Below are 20,049 nucleotides of genomic sequence, written 5' to 3' on the forward strand. Positions count from 1 at the left end.
TTGTCATCCTATCACGAACGTTGTCCAGGTCGAAAGCCCAAATGTCGGCTCCATCGGTTGAAAGTTGCTCTTGATCCGGAGCTAGATTTTTTTCACAGCTTGACGATGTTTTTCAAGGTGAAGCCTTAAAGTGGAGCTCGACTCTTATGCGTAAAATTTTCTGCATCTTTTGCACCGAGCCTTAAACATCATGTTCGGCATTTCGCACTTGTCGAAATTATACCAAAGGGTTTTGTCTTGGTTTGTTGAGACAATCTTCTTAACAATTAAGCCACCAAGTTGTTCAAGTGTTACATGTTTTTTTTTTGTGTTGGAAGCGATTTTTGCGGGCCTTTTTCGGTTTTTGAGAGATATTTTGTTAATAGTTTATAAATAATTTATCTTAAGTTAATTGCACCAAAGAAGGAGGTATCTTTGTTTTATAATTTATATAAATACCAGTCAGGCGATTATATGTGGGAAAAATTCTCAAAATATGTATTTATATTTATGAAAATAAAATTCTAGTTTTAGGTATTATTTTCAAAAAATTCCAAAAATAGGTATTATAAATTAGTCATGACAAGTAGATTATTTAGTGCACGAGTAGTTTGCAGATCCAATCAAAACATGCCACGTGGCCATAAACTACCCGTGACGAGTAAGTTCACTAACCGTCTAGTCGTCACAACTAAAGTAGTTGCATGCATCGTAATCAACAACCACGATTACTACATAGATGTTTTAGTCATGACGAGTAGATTATAACTTTTTGAGACACGAGTAGTTTACTAAACTAACCATAATGAGTTGTTTCGTTTACCAAATTCATCGAACCGGTTAGTTTGAAATCTCAAATAGTAACTACGAGTAGTTCTTTCTTATACATTCCCAATACGAGTAATTCTTTCGTAAACATATCCAATGCTAGTAGTTTGTTACCAATTAACTCGTCACGACTACTTTGACCTTATAATCTACTCGTGGCTACTCGTTTTAGTGTTAAGCTTTTAGAATATTTTATAATTAAATTGGAACCCACTTCTTCAAGCCGCGGCTAGTTAACTTTTAGAATATTTTATAATTAAATTGGAGGGTTTTCTGATTGGCGTCACCATATCACAAATCGTATTTACGAATAAAAAACACCATTAGGTGATAATCAACCCCTCAGAGTCTTTTATCCTCCAAACTACACATCCGTACCGCGGCGAGTTATATTTTAGAATATTTTATAATTAAATCGTATTAACGCTAAAATGAGTAGCCACGAGTAGATTATAAGGTCAAACTAGTCGCGATGGGTTAACTGGTAACAAACTACTAGTATTGGATATGTTTAAGGAAGAATTACTCGTATTGGGAATGTATAAGGAAGAACTACTCGTAGTTACTATTTGAGATTTCAAACTAACCGGTACAGTTAGTTTTTTGTAAAACTAACCGGTTCGATGAATTTGGTAAACAAAACAACTCGTTATGATTAGTTTAGTAAACTAATCGTGTCTCGAAAAGTTGTAATCTACTCGTCACGACTAAAACATCTATGTAGTAATCGTGGTTGTTGATTACGATGCATGCAACTACTTTAGTCGTGACGACTAGATGGTTAGTGAACTTACTCGTCACGGTTAGTTTATGGCCACATGACATATTTTGATTGGATCTGCAAACTACATGTGTACTAAATAATCTACTCGTCATGACTAGTTTATAATATCTATATTTAGAATTCTTTGAAAATTATACCTAAAACTAGAATTTTGTTTTCATAAAATACCTATTTGGGGAATTTTCCCTTATATGTGCCATACCAATCAAACGATTATATTTGCCGGGGTTAGTTAGTAACTTGCTATATCGTTAGATGGTTAATAGAATTTTTATTGGTTGTTAAAAAAGAGTTAATTGATTATTTTTTTTACTTTTTTTAGAATGGTGACTTTCTTGTATTTAGGCTACCGCACTCTTCAAATTTGAAGAGCCCCGATGCCCCACTCTGGCCAGACTATGTTATCTTAACCGAGCCCACGCTGGCTTCGGAGTTTGGCTTGGGCGTTCCCTCAGGAAACCATACCGCCGACTGCCACTTGACAGTCGTTGTGCCACCACAAGAGTAGAACTCTCTAGCGTAACACACGGTGGGACGAAAACCGGATGGGCTCATGAAACATTTTAGGTTTTTCCGTACTCATATTTGTATTCGTTTATCGGGTTACGAACCTTATTCGAATCTTTTTCATTAATAAAGTTATGCAATTATTATTAAAATAATTATTTTTATCTTAGTTTATAATTCCTTAACTTTCATTTGTGCCAAATAGCCCTTAGAAACTTATAAAATCACTTAAAACGGCTTAAAAATGTGTTTTTGTAACTACATGGACTAAAACTGTCAAAAGTTGAAAGTCTGGTGAAGCTGCACCTTCACGCGGCGCGAAGATGTCAGCCTTGCACCTTAGCGCAGCGTGAAGATGTCACTAGATAAGCCATTTTCGTTTTAAATCTTCGTTTAATGCTAAATCTTTCCTAAATCAACACTAAATCACGAAAATTAAGCCACAAGTTATTGTATTTAGTGTGTAATAATGTCTAGGTTCATATTCAGTAATTTGGTTAATATATCGATGATTTAAAGACCCGATTTCATCTTTAATTGTTTGATTCGGTTACCAAAATCGACATGTTTCTTGTCTAACAAGTTGGTTTAACCCTTATATAAACACATCATAATTCCAAACCCTAAAGGTTACTGCATCTAAGCATTCCCAGCCATCACATACCCTTAACCGACGTTTCTTGCTTTTTATTGCTCGTTTAAGGGAAGAATCGTTAGCTGCAGTTTGACTTTACCGGTTATATCATCTTTGACCTTGATTTCCCATTAATCTAAGCATAACCCGAGTAAGTTGTTAACTGATCAAGTGTTCATTAATACTCACTTGTCGATAAGACTCAATCAATTTCTGAGATTGAGGAGTATTGACGAGTCAATTAGAGTCAAACCCGTTTAAGTGCAAAATAGTCAATAACTTTGACTATCCGTTTTCTCATACTTCTGGTCGGATTCAATGTTCAGTCCAGAAGACTTTTATTCTCATAACGAAATTTTAAGGCTACTGACCAAAACCCGACTGCCGACTCGCTGTTCGGATTCTGGTCAGTACCAGCTCGCTTAAATCTTAAAACAAACATAACTTGAATTCTAAACACCCGTTTGGATTGATTCTAGCTGTAACGAGTTCGTCGTTTATTCGTTAGCTCGCTTATTCATATTTATATTCGTTTGTCGTTAATCTAAGGTGAGTTTATCATTCCCCTATTTTATCAACTTTTCTAGACGTTTTGAGGACATATGCGTACATATTCATATTTCTTACTATATATATATATATATCAAACAAATGCATACGTGTAATTGTGGGTGACTTAATCAAATATACGTGTTACATGCTTACTTGTGTTAATATTCATTCATTCGTATATTCCGAGAGGTCCAACGTATTCCCATGTATTAGGTGCTCATGCTATTGACTTACGCCCGATTCGCTTGGCAACGGTCTACATACTTGTTTATGGTTTGATTACATTTACTTCATTCATCACGTTATGCTTATTTATATTGACATGCAAGACTGGTAATATTCTCACTCAACTTTATGTTGACAAACTCTGTTTTCTACGCATATGCAGATTGTTTGAAGTTGAAGTATGGACATTTAGAAAGACCTTAGGGTTTTAACGAAGACAAACATGGATTTAAACTTACTATATTTATTTACTTGAATTGCTTTGTTGTATTTGGATATTGTTTGTATTCTTTGAAATAAAATAATTAATTAGATATTGTCATTTATATTCATGATAGTATCTTCGAGCTGTGAGCAATCGGGTCACGCCCCGGCATTTCCGCCTTAGGTTGGGGTGTAACAGCTCAGGATTCGAACTGATAACCTTTGCACAAGGCCAGCTCAAATCTATCATTGCCAATATCCACCCAAATGTGACACAAGTGGGATTCAAACTTGAGTCTCCACTAGAGAACCCGAGTCTCCTATCACTAGGCCACAAGTGAGGGATTAGTTGTCATTCCCTAACAATTTAAAGAGAGACACCAGAAAGAATAATTAATTTAATTTGCCTGTTTTATAATTATAAAATAATTACTAAAGGTAGAATTCAAATAACAATTCAGTTACGAGAGTATTTACTTAATACATTAAGGGGGCGTTTGGTTCATGGATTGTTTTGGAATTGGAATTGGAATTTGAATTTGAATTGGAATTGGAATTTGAATTGGAGTTTAAAATCCCTTTGCAAATCCTTGATGTGTTTGGTTATAACTTTTTTAATGGAATTGAAATTATAAAATAGCTCAAAAAGACACATTTGCCCCCAAATTAATATATGAGTGAAGAAAGGGCCTGAGTTATATTCTCAAGTAACCAACACTCTTCTTCATCTCTCAAGCCCAACCACCGTCTCCGACAACAACCACCTCCGGCGGTCACAACATCTACCCCTCTCTCACTTCAACCTATCTCTTTCTTTTCTCTCTTCTCATAATCGGTTGTTGCATGAATATTTGATTTGAAAAACGTGATAGATCTGAAATCATGTGGCAGATCCGTCACCGGAATTATGTTGGTGGAGGTGGCCGGAATTTTGTTGTTGTTGGTGGTGGTGGCAGGAGAAATTGTCAGTGATGTCTACAACGGGCGTTTGCCATCGGCGGTGGCGGGAGGGGCTGCGACAACGGCGGTGGCGGGAGACCTGTGTTGGTTGGCAGTGGGTGGTAGTGCTGATTAGTGCGGCGAACGGTTTGGATTTGTTGGTAGAGGTCGAGGGTTATTTATGGTATTCACACACAATCCCATGAAATCCTTCAAAGTAGTGAAGGAATCTGAATTCCTTCATTTGTGTGATTTGGTTTGAATGAATTTCAATTCCAAATCCTTTTGTTAACCAACCAAACACACTAAGGGATGAAATTTAAATTCCAATTCCATTGAAATCCCTTGAATTCCATCCAACCAAACAGGGCATAATATCATATCAAATGTCGTGACCATAAAAATGCAATTACTTCATACATTTAAACCATATTAAATTCATTAATACCTCTATGTATGTGTATATAACATTTTCTAAGTATATTTGCAATTATCAAATCAAATATATTTTTCTACTCATCATTTTAGTTCTTAGCTATGTCAAAAGTCACCTTTTACGTCATCTTCGTTCTTCTAAGCATCTCAGGTACGATTTAAAATATTGAAATTTTATTTTACATGCACGTAAACATCAAACTCATGTTTTTGTTTTCCATTCAACATAATTCTACAGTAACGGTGGCGACTGCAATGGAAGAATCTGCCATCGAAGACCGGGTGCATCCATCTAGAACTAAAATGTGCAATATGTCACTGGGGCCTTGTTCATTCAGATGTTATACGACATGTTGTGCCGACAATTGTGGACAAAAAAAGGATAACGGAGTAGGGATTTGTGTTAGCGTTGGAACAGGCATTTCGTTATGCCAGTGCTCATATCCGTGTTGATGGATGTTTATATACATTATATTTTATTTTGTTTTAGTTTGTAATCCTTGATAAAAGTTGGTTAGAAAATAATAAGATATCAAAAAAATTATCACAATTTGTTTAATTTGTATGACTTTGATAAGAAATATTTCACTAGCCATGAGACTTTTAACAAATTAGACTATTTTTCACTTGAATTGTTAAAGATTAGTATCTCAAATTATGTTTTACTCACAAGTGAGTCGAGTAAAGATTAAGATATTCGTAATTGATCATCACTCGTGCGCATGAATGCTGTCATCTTCCGCCCTGCGGTTTTGATGCTTATCGATGGTTTCCTATCATTTCATGGTGTTATTCGGAACGTTCTTTTATATTATTTTTCCTTCGTCTTTCGATAATAAATAATCTAGTAATTCACTGGTATTTAGTTTTTATATCTAATTGCCTTGAGTAATAAAATTATATAAGGTAAAATAGTAATTATTAATTAACGTATTTAGAAATCTCAGCAGGTAACTTTTAACAAACAGTATACCAAGTACCCAATGAGTATACTAATTCTACTAACTACTTAGTTATCGTCACTGGCTGCAGATTTGGCTTGGCTCGATAGGCTATTGAATAGGATGGAGGAAGGCTTATCCCTAGCTTCTGAAACAAGAGAACGGACCGACTCTAACTAATCCACTCCTACTAACAGGAAGTGTAAGGGCAGACCTCGTCCTACTTTCACTCTACTCTTTCCATTTCAATGCTAGCTCGATTGCAGCTAGATTGCTCAGTAGGGACTACTAATGGACCATCAGAAACGAAGTGAGAGATTGGACGACGGACGGGACAACTAGCTAATTGGGGGACGGAGGGACAGAGAGAACTCTTCAACGAAAATCAATCTTGAAATGAAATAATAATACCCAATGCATTTGGCCGAGTATGAGACACGAGTTTATGATTGGGCAAGAGACTGAAATTACCAATAACCACCAAAGCTCGTCCCATTGTCGTCCCTAAATATTAAGATTTTATAATCATATTCGACACACTAATTGTTTAAAATAATAATAAAATAAGTTTGATAAAAAAAAGGTACTTAGGATCAACCCAACCTGAAAAAAAAAATGAGATGTTTTGATCCGCTCATGTTGTCACCTTTACTGTTTTGTGAACAAATGCTAAAATTGTGAAGAAACCAAAATCATTTTAGACACTTTGTGAATGACATAAAGTTCAACATAAAATGACATGCTCAGTGGCGGCGAAGCTTGGTCTTCGGCACGGCGGTGACCGAAGTCACGGACCCAAAAATTTTTGGGTTGACGATTCGGTTCGTGTCGGTGGTTCAGGTCATGTCGGTGGTTCGGCTCGGGTCGGTGGCTCAGGTCATGTCGGTGGTTTGGTTCGGGTCGATGGTTCGGTTCGGGTCGGATCAAGCAATATGACATCTATATATCTATTTTTTTTCATTCGTTTAAAAACGATTATTTTTACAATTAAAAAAACTAAACCTAAAATATTCATAATAATACGAGAGCCGAGAGGAGGGGTGAGTACCTTAGAATAAGAATTACAAAGCAGCTCAGCAACCTTTAAAATTAACCGGCTCACTAGTTGAAGCTCTATGACATTTAATCGTTTGTTCATCATCCTTTTTTTTTTTTGAAAAATGAAAAAATTGTATCTTGCTTTTTCATGATTTACCTGATTAAGAAGATTCAATAGGTTAAGTTAGAGTAAAATTTCACCATGTAATACTAATTACAAGCTTAATTGACTAATTTTCTCAAATCCCCAATTCACAATTGCAAACCCTAATTTTATAATCCTTGAACTACGTTTAACAACACAAAGGTAGAGCAAATAAACTATTACCTTGCGGTGGACCGGGGACCATGGACGAACCACGAGCGGCGGAGGTGGATGAGCGGCGGACAGCGGTGGGGCGGTGGGCCGATGGCGAACTTAGAAGGCAGAAGGCAGGCAGAAGGGAAGCAGCCAAGTAGCAGGGCGATTGTTTTTTAAAAATTCCCGTTTCATTTTTTTTAAGTTATGTTACGTAACAATTTACAACAAGCCCTTCCAAATTTAAATTCTATTAAAAACTAAATTTTTTACAATTTTTATAACTTTTGTTTATAAAAACCGTGAGGTTATATAAAAAAATCAAACGATAGGATATTATATTTAAAAAAAATTTGGTAGTGACCGGTAGCTTTTTGGAAAAATAAATTGGTAGTGACCGCGCTTACTACCTATAAAAATTTTCAGGAAAAATCACGAAATTTACCTTATTAACAAAGAAAATGGCAGTGACCGGGGCCACCCCCGGTTCCTTCATAGCTTCGCCCCTGGATATGCTGCCGTCCTATCAATACCGGCCCAACAGTGTACGCAACCCAAGCAAGAGCTTTGGGCCCCCAGTTTTCTAAGGCCCCAAATTTTTAAAAAATAATCAACTAGTGTTAATTTGGGCTGTGAATTAGCACATATGTTTGGCCCATGCAGATGAAATAGAGTTTAATTTTGGGCTGTGAATTAGCAAATATGTTTGGCCCATACAGATGAAATAATAACAATGTACGTTCATAGAAAATTATATGCTCTTTATATTTGGGATGTGACTATCAACGGATAAGAATAAATTCAAATTATATTTCAAGTACTTGAATATATTCGTTGACAATCAATATGCATAATCATCGTTTCTATTTCAGGAGTTTGTTTTCACCTTAATTATAAATGCACATTTGTAGCTATATCATACCATAGATAAGCCTTAGCCTTTGTTTTCTTATATATATATATATATATATATATATATATATATATATATATATATATATATATATATATATATATATATATATATATATATATATATATATATATATATATAAACATATCGCCGATATAATAACTTCGATTTTCAAACTATTATACTTGCATATGAAAACTGTTATTATAAGTTATGATAGATCGTAATTGATAATTTTGCAATCTATTAGCAATTTTAAATGGTTAAGGATCCAAATATTTTTTTCTATCTACACACAAAAGTTTATAGGGTACCAAAAATAACAATCTTTTGCAAGCAAGGAAACAACGAAACTAACTAAAAAAGAGGCCACAATTTTTTATTTAGCTTTAGGCCTCCCAAAAGGTTGGACCGGCTCTGCGTCCTATTGGTGTAGCCAGAGTATTGGGACACCATTCAAAGTCAGGGCATGAAAATCCGCCGCCATTATAGATATGTTAGTTTTGATTACTTTCGTCATACAATTTTTAAGGTAAACAATTTTTACTTCAATCAGTTTGGGATTCAAATCATATTTTGTAATATATTTTAGATCAACATTTCTTTGTAACGTCATATACGTTAATATTCTAATGTGTCTGTCCATTTGATCTTTCAAATATGAGATCCTAGTTGATATCAACGTGAGGAATAGTTCATTCGACCCAAAAGTCATACTATACCATTTCAAAAATGTCGTGTAAGCAAGCCCAGCTAAGCTAAGCCTAGTCAAGCTTGACTTGTTTAATTTAAAAAAGCTTGTTAAGGGATCTTAAACCCAACTCGTTTTAAGCTTTATTTCTAAAAACCAAGCTCGGATTGATAGTAATTTTTCAAGCTCCAGCCCTATCCGTTTACTCGCTTAATAATTATTCATGAGCATAAATATAATTATAAAAACAAAAACCCATGTAAATAATAGACTAATTTAGGTTAATAAGCCAACTTAAACTCAATAAGTGAAGTACAAACTCGGGCTTGCTTATTAAACAAGCCAAAGTGAGTTGACCTTTTGATAGGTTATCCACAAACACCCAAAAAGAAAATTATTTACAATAATTTTCATGTAACAAATCACATCTTTAACCTTAGGCATATAAACAACATGCTTTTTCCAAAACCTAAAGCAATGTACAACCACCATAAGATGATGTACAACTCCTAATACAACATGATTGCTCTTGATTTCATAATCATTAAACCTTCAAACATACATACAGCCAACCCAAGGCCTGGTCACGATGAGTTGGGCCCACTTTATAAAATCGCGGTTAAAAGATTAAATTCTCGATCCAACGTCCATGAAGACTCATTCTGATGCTTGATATTAAGCACGTATTCCAAGGAATACCCGTTGTATGTGATTATCGATATTGTGGCTCTAAAAGCAAAGAAAGTAAAATAACAAACGTGTTAAATATGATTAAAAACTTATATTATGTTTTTAATAAATGGGTTTTATGTATTGAAGATATATTATGGTCGATTTGGCTCAATAGAGATTATAAATAATGCAACCCGAACCTAAAAGAGCTGGAATTGGCACCTATAACTTTCAGGCTGACTCAAAACAAGTCAAGCTGGGTTGACTCAAAACACATTTTTTCAAAATTTTAGAAAGACAGAATTACGAATTGTCCTTTAAACATAACCAATTTATGGATCGGGTCCTTTAAAAAGTTTACTTTCACTTTTTGCCCTTAAAATGGCGAAGTGTCTCACTTTGAATCCTTTACACTAACAAACGTTAAGATTTTCAGTTAAGTCAAGGGCATAATTGTCTTTTTACTCATACTCGTTTATTTATGAAAAAAATAATAATTAAAAAGGTTGTGTGGTCCCACCTCACCTCTACCTCTTTCCCTTGAAGCACAGCATATCAACACCCCAAAAACCTGGTACGACACCCATGACCCATCCTTGACCATCATTCTTGTCACTATTGCAAGTCCGCCGGAAAACATAGCTTCAAACTATCGGGATTTTGGTCAGATTAATTAAAGAATTGTGCGATTTGGTCAGATTTTATAAGTGGGATTTTGAGATTTGGGATTAATCGCCAGAAAACACTACTTCAAACCATCGGCTTCGCCACAAACACCGACTGCTATGAATTTACAAATGAAGACCCTTTTTGCATTAGGTACAGATTATCCATAATTCCTGATTAGACCTGATTAAGGCTTCAATTTTATGGCCTAGCCGCCTGAATAAAGTAGCGGTAGACGAAGACGGTGATTTCCCAAGTTAGCCACAACATAGATGACGAAATTGGTGGTATCCCCGTCGCTCATATTTAGAATCAGATCTGCATAGGGGCATAGTTACATAGATGATGGTGATCGCAGGCGGCGGCGGTGTTCATTGCGGTGGACAGAGGTAGTGTATGGTGATGTTGGTGGTGTAATAGGCTAACTGGAAAGGGGTGGACAGTTGGTGAGTTCCGGCAGTGGTCGCCAAAGATGTTGGGGTAAATCGCCGGCAGAACTGATCATCCAGGTGGTGACTGGTTAGGTTGGGGGTGGTGGAGATAATGGGGTCCACCTATTTATTTATTTATTTATTTTAATCTTTTTAAATTTTAAAATTGAAGGGGTTGAAATTACCTATTTGCCCATCACATGACTAGCATATGCTACCACTTAACTTATGAAATGGATGACCATTAGTGTAAAGGACTAAAACCGATGGTAATTTGTCTTTTAAAGGACAACGATGAAAGTGGACTTTTTAAATGACCTGATCCATAAATCAGCTATTTTTAAAGGATAAATTTGTAATCCTGTCTTTTAGAAAATATAATTTAGAGAAAATAACACAAATCGTCCCTATAGTTTTAGGGCATTTTTCAAGTTTGGTCCCCAAATTTATAAATTGCAAAATTAGTCAAAACATTAGTGAGAGGGTTGCACGTTTAGTTCCCACCGTTACTTACATTTAGCTTCTAACAGAAAAGTGGGAGTATATTTGTCATTTTACAATCCCAGTCTTCAAAACTTTTGTTTTAAACAAATAAATAAATAAAAATGTAAAATGATAAATACACCCTCAGTTTTCCATTAAAAACTAACTAGAACTAGCGGTGGGGACTAAATGTGCAAACCTCTCAAAAATTTTTGGACTAAGTTTGCAAATTTTAAAACTTAAGGACCAAACTTGGAAAATGGTCAAACCGCAGGGACTATTTATGCAATTTATCGGTTACACAACGACCGGTTCAGTAAATATGTAGCCGACTTTCAACCGGTTCAAATAACGACCCGCTTTTAAGTAAACGGCCCGACATTGCCACTTCATAATAAATAACTATATAAAGAAAATGAGAAGCTTTATAACTTTTGTAAATTCAAGTTACCTGCAAGGCGTGGATTCAGATGCTGATGTGTCAAAAGCCCGGTCAACCTTGCGAATCACCACATAACTGTCACAAAATCACAAAAGCATCAACTCTAAAACGGGACCCCATAAAATCTACTTCACAAGAGGTTTAAAAATTGAATATTATTTATGTTACCTTTTTACTCCGGGTGCAACAGCGTTATGGAGAACATGATGATGCGTTGCATCGAGTGCATCGCCAACTGTATCGGGAATGATTGACCCAAGAAAAGTAGTTGACCTTTTACTTCTGGTAAACATAACCAAATAAAATTAATTCAGAATAATAAATTATCTTAGTTATAACATTAATTTGGAAGTCATAGCACATAAATGATAAACCACGTATAGCTAGGCCTATAGACAAACCAAACGAACACCCACGGAGCAAATTTGTGTTCGTTCGTTTATCTTTAACCGAACAAACGATCGAAGATAAACAATTAAACAAATGGGGTTTTCTCGTCTGTGTTCATTCGTTAAGAAATTGAACGTGTTTGTGTTAGCCTGTTAGGTCATGTTTGTGAATGGTATAAACGAACGGACATGAGTGAAATGGATGAATGAACATAATTGAATGTAAAACTATTTAATGGATAATTGGATATGTTAACGAACAGACTTAAACAACTAAACTAACAAAGATAAATGAATGTGAACGAAATGTATTTAAATGCACGAAAGTTCACAAACATTAATGAATAAACAAAACATGTGTGCATGTGCATGTGCATGTGCATGTGCATGTTCATGTTCATGTTCGTTCATAAAACTAAGTAAACAAAAAATTTTGTTCATGTTTGTTCGTTTAGTAAACAAACGGATATAAATGAATTTCCTGCCAAACGGCTTACTAAACGTTCGGTTAGTTTACAGGCCTATTCATGGCCCATCAATTGGATAAAAATATGTACCAAAAAAAACAATAAGTTCACAATAAAAGAAAATCATCCTAGTAATAACATAAATATGTTAAAAGACATATCACATAAATTACTAATAACCCAAAAAACTGGATATAAATATGTTGGCGGGCCGGCCAAAACTTGACCTGGTCCGTTTGCCACCCACATTAAAATAATCGGTTTTGTTCTGTTACCCGACTTGACAGTAGACCCCCCCCCCCTCTTCTGAAAACCAATTTCCACCCGTTTTCTCACCTTTGATCTATGGCCAACCCAAGAAAGAACGCGTGAACCGAGCCCGAAGAGCTTGTGGCGAGAAGTATATCGGGAAGCCCATTAGATGGCCCAAATGATAAAGAAAATATAATTGATGGGTATGTTCCCCTTCGGAAACTATAAGACTGAATACGATAAAAAAAAATGAGAAAAACAGTTATTAAAGATTATGGGAAATCAAAATTACAAAGATGAGTGATATGCGTAACGGTCAAAACATGTTCATGAATCATTAACACACGGTTCATTATTGTTGTAAGGGTTGAAACGGGCCGTGTTGTTAAAAGTGTGAATTTCTGACACGATACGAACCAAACATGTAATTCATGGGTTTGGGTTTAGTCTAAACACGTCCGGATCAGTTTCATGTCAAAACACATTAAAAGTTTAGCCAAACGGGTTGTGACTGTTGCGTGGGTTGACCAATTTAACCCATTTATTTTATTTTATTTTTTCTAAAATGTAGTTATGCAATAACTTAATCTGCTTCGAGTGATTTTATCCCCATGTTTTAAAGTCTAAAAATAAATTGATGTATTTTAAATATAATTGCTTTACAAAAATAAAACTAATATGTAAATCTAGAATTTTGTAGCATTAATATGACAAAAAAAAAGTAAATTCTTTTTAATGTTAAACGGGTTGTGTTCATGTTAGCACACGAATATAGGTGTCCATGTTGTTCGGGTTTGTATAAAAGTTTTAGGTTCGTGTCGGGTTCGACCCGCCAACCCGACCCATTTAGCAGCCCTAAGTGTTATGTAAAACTGCAAACACTCTTTTGTCTAGAAGTAAAACTAATTATAATTAATTCGTTAATTATCTTTATCGAAAAAACACAATATTATTACAAAAGTAATTAGAATCTTAGATCAAAAATGATTTTGGTGACTCTCGATCCATTTGACCCGTCAAAGACACAGTCCTGTCCCTTCTTAACTCTTAGTTATATCTTTTATTTAAGTGTTTAAAATGGGCAAAATGAAATTACCATCTATACATACATATATATATGTGTGTGTGTGTGTGTGTGCATCAGTGTTTGGATAATGTCTGACCTTGGTTGCATCTGAAACAGAATGAACCCTAACTATAGTCCCGTGTTCGGATGCGGTAGCAATGTACATCCCATTTGAAGAAAATACTACTGCAGCCAATGGTGACCGATGTGCGTCAATCTGTATTTTACTTAACACATTAATCACCACAGTTAATTAAATAGTAAATAATTGTTAAACTCACATCCTAAATTTTTAGAACAAATTTTCATCAAATTTCACACTTGCCAATTCAGTTTTTCTTCAAGATTTATAATAAAACTGAACCAAAAACCAAAATTTTGTTTTTTTTGTTTTTAGTTTTCGAAAAGTGTTCATTTTCAGTTTTTTCGGTTTTTCCATTTGGGCTTGAAAATTTAGGCCAAAAAGAAAGTTTTGGCCTAAAATTAGAACTTTGGTCTAAATCTTTTTGTAAATAATTGATTATTATACAATTGGGCTAAAAATCTAGGTTACACTACTTATTAAATTCTTGTAAGTTACGTAAAATTTAAAACACAAAATGAAAACACATAGATTTGGTTTGGTTCGGTTTTGCATGTGATTTTTTTATGAAAACATAAAACCAAACCGTCGGTTTTTGTCTGAGTTCCATTATCGGTCTTTTTGGTTTTAATTACATGCAAAACCGAAACTGAACAGAAAGTTTTGCTTTTATGAAAACATAAAACCAAACCGTTGGTTTTTGTTTGAGTTCGGTTATTTAATTTTGGTTATTTCGGCTTTCGATCGGTCTTTTTTGTTTTCGTTACACACAAAACCGAAACCGAAGCGAAAGTTTGATTTTTACGAAAAGATAAAACCAAACAGTCGTTTCGTTTGGGCTTGGTTTTTTGGTTTCGGATCGGTTTTTTTGGTTTCATCCAGACCAGACGTTCGATGACGGTGACAAAAAAAATTTGTTTTCGTGAAAAAAAATATTAACTAATTTTCGGACAAAATTGGTTTCCTAGCTTTACTTTCGGCAAAATATTAACTAATTTTCGGACAAAATGGATGGTTCTATGAACTGAAGTTATGCAAATTTTCATCATTCCATGAAATAATAATAATAATAATAATAATAATAATAATAATAATTAACCTCACAGTGTGAATGGAGATCCATAACATTGTAAACTAACACAGACCCTTTTGTGGTGCTTGCTGGAAGTGCTAAATAACAACCATCCAAACTTGGAGAAAATGCACAAAGTCCTAAAAAAGAACTAAAAATATAAATACATAATCATAGCATTATATCAATATAAAGTATGTATTATAAATTTAAGAAAAAAAGAATCACCTTTCAAATTTGGCACTGTGTCTATTGTGTCTAAAATAGCAAGACTGTTTATGTCATATATGAACGTTTGTCCTTGCAAAACCACTATCAGCCTGCATGCAAAATAATATGACTATTATACCCTTCTATTTCACCTTAACATTCCAAAAAGGGTACATATATCACAGATTTGAAAATGGATTCGTTTGATAGTAAGTAACAAAATATTATAATATCAAATATACCATTCAAAATACTTAATCTCATATTACCCGTGTCATCAAACACAATTCAAAATATGACCATTATACCCTTCTATTTTCCTTACACTCCAAAGTCTCATGTCATATGTAAGCATACGGCATAAATGTCGCAAATTTGAAAAGGGTATGTTTAATACTGTGAGTTCTTTTGTTGGGTAAATATGACCATTATACCCTTCTATTTCTCCTTACACTTCAAAGTCTCATATCAATGCAAATTTTAAGGGAAGGGTATAAATGTCATAAATTTGAAAATACGTATGCTCGATATTATGATATTTTGTTGGGTAAATATGATAATATACCAAGTTTGTAGAACAATATATGAAATTATACCAAACCAAATTAGCTGTATTTAAATTTACAAATTATTAAGTGAAACTCTGATATATACATATAAATACGGAACAAATCGTAACAGTTTACCTTTTTTTATTTAAACAAACAGCAAGAACTGAAGTTAAAAAATTTAGTTCATGCAAAGCAGTTCCGGTTTCAGTATTGAACAAGCATAAACGCCTTGGAGATAAAGACGCCTGTTATAATTAAGGAAAGATTATGATTAAAATACATAGGTTATGTTGTGTTACAATAACTGAATTAATAACATATCTGAACTACCTGTTCACCAGCTCCAACAATGGCAAGAAGATTAGAGGTGTAAAGCATTTCAACAATAACAAATGCTCCAATAACTGAGGAATAATAATAATACCGAGTCATCTTAAAACTGATTCAGATCAATATATCTCAACAGTATATTCATGTATATAACTTAAAACCAATTGGAGTGTGCACACTAGGGGAGTAGGGGTGTAAACGATCCAAGCCACTTGCAAACAATCGAGCTTAAAAGAGCTCGATCCCAAAAAAGCTTGAATAATAAACGAGTCCAAGGCCAAAAAAGCTTGAATAATAAACGAGTCCAAGGCCAAAAAAGCTTGAATAATAAACTAGTCCGAGCCTGAGCTTCACCTATCAACCTCGAGCTGGCTCGTGAGCTTAAACAAGCCTATTATTTATATAGATTTTTAATAAATTAAATATATATTCATACAGCAATTTATTTTATATATAACATTATGATGTAAATAACTAAATAAATTGTATTATGTTATATATAAAAGCTATATTAAAATATTAAAAAAAAATTAAAGATGTATATATGAAACGAGAATGGATAAAAAATCCGAACGCGTTATAAAGGAGGGGAACCCTTTATATATACAGAGAGCAAACCCTAGAGAAGCCTATATTGAGCCGATGGGCGATATAAATTAATAAAACAAACAAAATACAAAATATGCAATTAACATAATTTCACTAATAGAATATCGAGTTGAGCCCAAGCTTGCAATTTGCAAAACAACTCACGGACCAAAATTCTCTCTATCAAATGATGTGTTTGTCATGTTATACAAACTTTTAATCAAAACAACTATATTTTTGTGTGTTCTCAAAGGTAGGGGTGCAAAAAAGCCGAGCTGCTCACGAGCTACTCGTGATCAGAACAATAAGAAACTCGAAATGAGCCGAAATTTTTTCGAGTGCGAGACAAGCCTGAGCGGCCGAGCCTCAATAAAGCTCCTTTAGTTATCGTGCCCGAGCTCGCTCGATCCTTGTTTGTTTTTAAGTTTTACCTCTTTTGGACTTCTATGTATTAATTTTACACTGCATACCCACGCTTGAGCCAAGATTTAGCTGGTTTAAGGTGCTACACAAGCTTGAGCCGAGCTTAGGCTCGTTTAAGGTTTTTCTCAACTGATTAAGATATATATAAATTAATTAATAACTAATAAGCTCTTGTAAGTCAAAACGAGCCGACTCGGCTTTCCCCCACTCAAAGGAAGAGGTAAATTAGTATATATAGAGACAGAATGAAACATTTATATAGTGGTGCAAACGAGCCGAGCTGAGCTCAAGCACGGCTCGTTTCAATCTCTATTTCTAAAACCCGAGCTTGGCTTGTTTACTATTTATTAATTATTTTTTATATATTTATAATTATTTTCATACTTATAATTTATATATAACTTAATATATATTATTTACTTATTTTTCATAACATTATATATATATTAGCTAATTATTATTATTATTATTATTATTATTATTATTATTATTATTATTATTATTATTATTATTATATAAATGACAGGCTATTTAGGCTCTCGTGCCAGCTCGAGCTCGATAAGTGAAGCTTGAGCTTGGGCTCGTTTATTAAACGAGCTTTTTTATAGGGTCGAGCTCAAACCTGTTTAAGCTCGACTCGATCGAGCTGTTTCACGAGCCGATCTCGAGTAGCTCGGCTCGTTTGCACCCCCCACCCTACATTTATACAATACCTAGGGTTTAACCTTTACTAATCCAAAACATCTTATAATATATAAGATCAAACTATAATAAACTCCATAATTCATTATAATTCACTTATTCAACTTCAATCATACACATGAGAGCTCGAACTCAAGCTCTCGTAAGTCAAAACGAGCCAAGCCATCGGCTTGTTTACTTCTACAACTTCAATCTAATACACATAACTGGTAACATAAACCCTAATTATTTGGATATGAGATGATAATGACATACCGCGTTCGTATAACAGTCTTCCTGTACTCGAATTGAAGATTCTGAAGCCATCTTTCGTTCCAATTACAAAGCAGCTGCATTCGTTCGTACAATTAGCAAATTAAACCCTAAATTGATGGTCATAATTATAATTAATACCACCTGTTGTCTTGATTGAAAGACGCACAGCGTATTGGATTTGATGCTGAACCACTTGCTGCCATTTGATTTGTAAACTTAGCTTTCAGTTTAAGTAATGGAGTCTCATATCGATCAAAAACATTACTTTTTTTGTAAGTTATACATCTTAATTTTTTTAAAAGAAAAGTCAAAAACGCTATTACCGTACAATAAATTGGCGTCCGGTCCGACTAAAAACGAAGCTTTAGACCTGGGGGTCGAAGAATTGTTATGTTTGATTCGCTGAACCCTGATCAGAAAATTCATAAGCAAATGGGACAAACACGTGGATTCTTTAGACAAGTTTTATCGTGTTGAAGATACATTTAATCATTTTATTATAACTAGGGTACGATTATTCCATGTATGGATGCAAATGAGTCGAGATCGAGCCTGCTTGAGCTTGAGGTTGGCTCATTCGAGTTCTTATTCTAGAGCTTGAGCTCGGCTTGTCAGTTGTCTTTCATGCTAGGCTTGGCTTGCTTATTACTAATTATTTAATTTATAACATTTTTAATTTATATGCTAATTTATATTTATATAAATATACATATATATTGTTTATGTATGTGTTTGTGTGTGCATGTGTACATATAAGTACACTACTTATATACTGTACAGATAATTGATTACAATAAATTATTTACTATATAAATAAAAATACAATTTAAATTTAATAATATACTTATCATACATTTTTAATATAAAGTTATCATACAATATATTTATCATACAATCTTAATATAAAAGGGTCACGCTAAATGTACCCCCCCCAACACCCCCGGGGCGGAAAAACTAACTTTCATATTACCCCTCGAAATCATATAATTAACAAATTAGCACAAATTAAGGACTTTGGATTACTTTCTTACAATGCTGCGTTTTCTTTTCATGATTTTGAGTTTCGGATTTAGGGTTTCGGGTTTATTTTGTAAAAGATATATATATATAATATATATATATATATGTGTGTGTGTGTGTGTAATTTAATATGTGATTAATTTTATCACAATCATATATTGGATTGGATTCTTTCTGGAAGATATTAAGATCAACAAATAGTATGGGATACAAATTATAAAAAGGAAAATAAGAGGTTTGAACTGTATTTCTTAAATATTTGAAGGGAGGGGGGTATGTTTAGTAAAACTAGAGTAAAGGGGATATGCTTAATAGCACCCATACAAAACCATTTGCTAGATTAACATGGGGCAGTGACGGATCTAGACAAAAATCTCAAAAATTTTTCTTTTTACAGTATTTCATACAATGCAAATGGAATTGACTTCCGTATTTCATAAAAGAACCGAAATTTTTCCTTACCGTATTTTATACAATAACCGAAATTTTTTCTTACCTTATTTCATATATATATATATATATATATATATATATATATAACCTGGTGTTGGACCGATATCATTGTTTTCTTGGAATTTTCGTTTAAAAAGATTGCTAATAAGATTTTACCGTCTCATCTTCCAAATTCCTTAATATTAGAATAAATAATTTTTAAACTATAAACCGATAATCAATTCCAATTTAGACGTAAACTCCAAATTCGTAATCAATTCCAATTTCTAATTTACATTACCCAAATATCGAATAAACCATAATCAATCATTCAAATATTCAATTGCCCATAAACAATTCGAAAATAACAATTGATATAAACAAATTAACAATTCAGTTTAGATAAAAGTATAAGAACACCTAAATTGAACAAGTAGAAGTTGAACCGTATAAAAGGGACTGAGGGAGCATCGACCATTGGCTACTCGGCTGTAAGGTGGATATCTGGTAACCAAAGGAGGGTAGCAGGGCGGTCGGGGCAATGTAAG

At 34.0% G+C, this 20,049-nt stretch overlaps 1 protein-coding gene across 1 annotated transcript; it reads right to left on the minus strand.

Moving 5' to 3' along the window:
- Positions 1-9,541: 9,541 nt before the first annotated feature.
- Positions 9,542-18,141, minus strand: LOC143596705 (autophagy-related protein 18b-like). The gene is made up of 10 exons (XM_077075414.1): positions 18,050-18,141; positions 16,082-16,155; positions 15,887-15,996; positions 15,219-15,310; positions 15,018-15,130; positions 13,934-14,053; positions 12,855-13,000; positions 11,831-11,944; positions 11,672-11,737; positions 9,542-9,697 (listed from the first exon to the last, which is right to left on the minus strand). The coding sequence occupies exons 2-10, from the start codon at positions 16,127-16,129 to the stop codon at positions 9,574-9,576; spliced, it is 933 nt and encodes a 310-aa protein (XP_076931529.1). The 5' UTR covers positions 16,130-16,155; positions 18,050-18,141; the 3' UTR covers positions 9,542-9,573.
- Positions 18,142-20,049: the final 1,908 nt, after the last annotated feature.

The sequence above is a fragment of the Bidens hawaiensis genome, unplaced genomic scaffold, assembly GCF_021521415.1.
Source record: "Bidens hawaiensis isolate Kalapana, Puna unplaced genomic scaffold, B.hawaiensis_p1.1 tig00046867_1, whole genome shotgun sequence".
NCBI lineage: Eukaryota > Viridiplantae > Streptophyta > Magnoliopsida > Asterales > Asteraceae > Bidens > Bidens hawaiensis.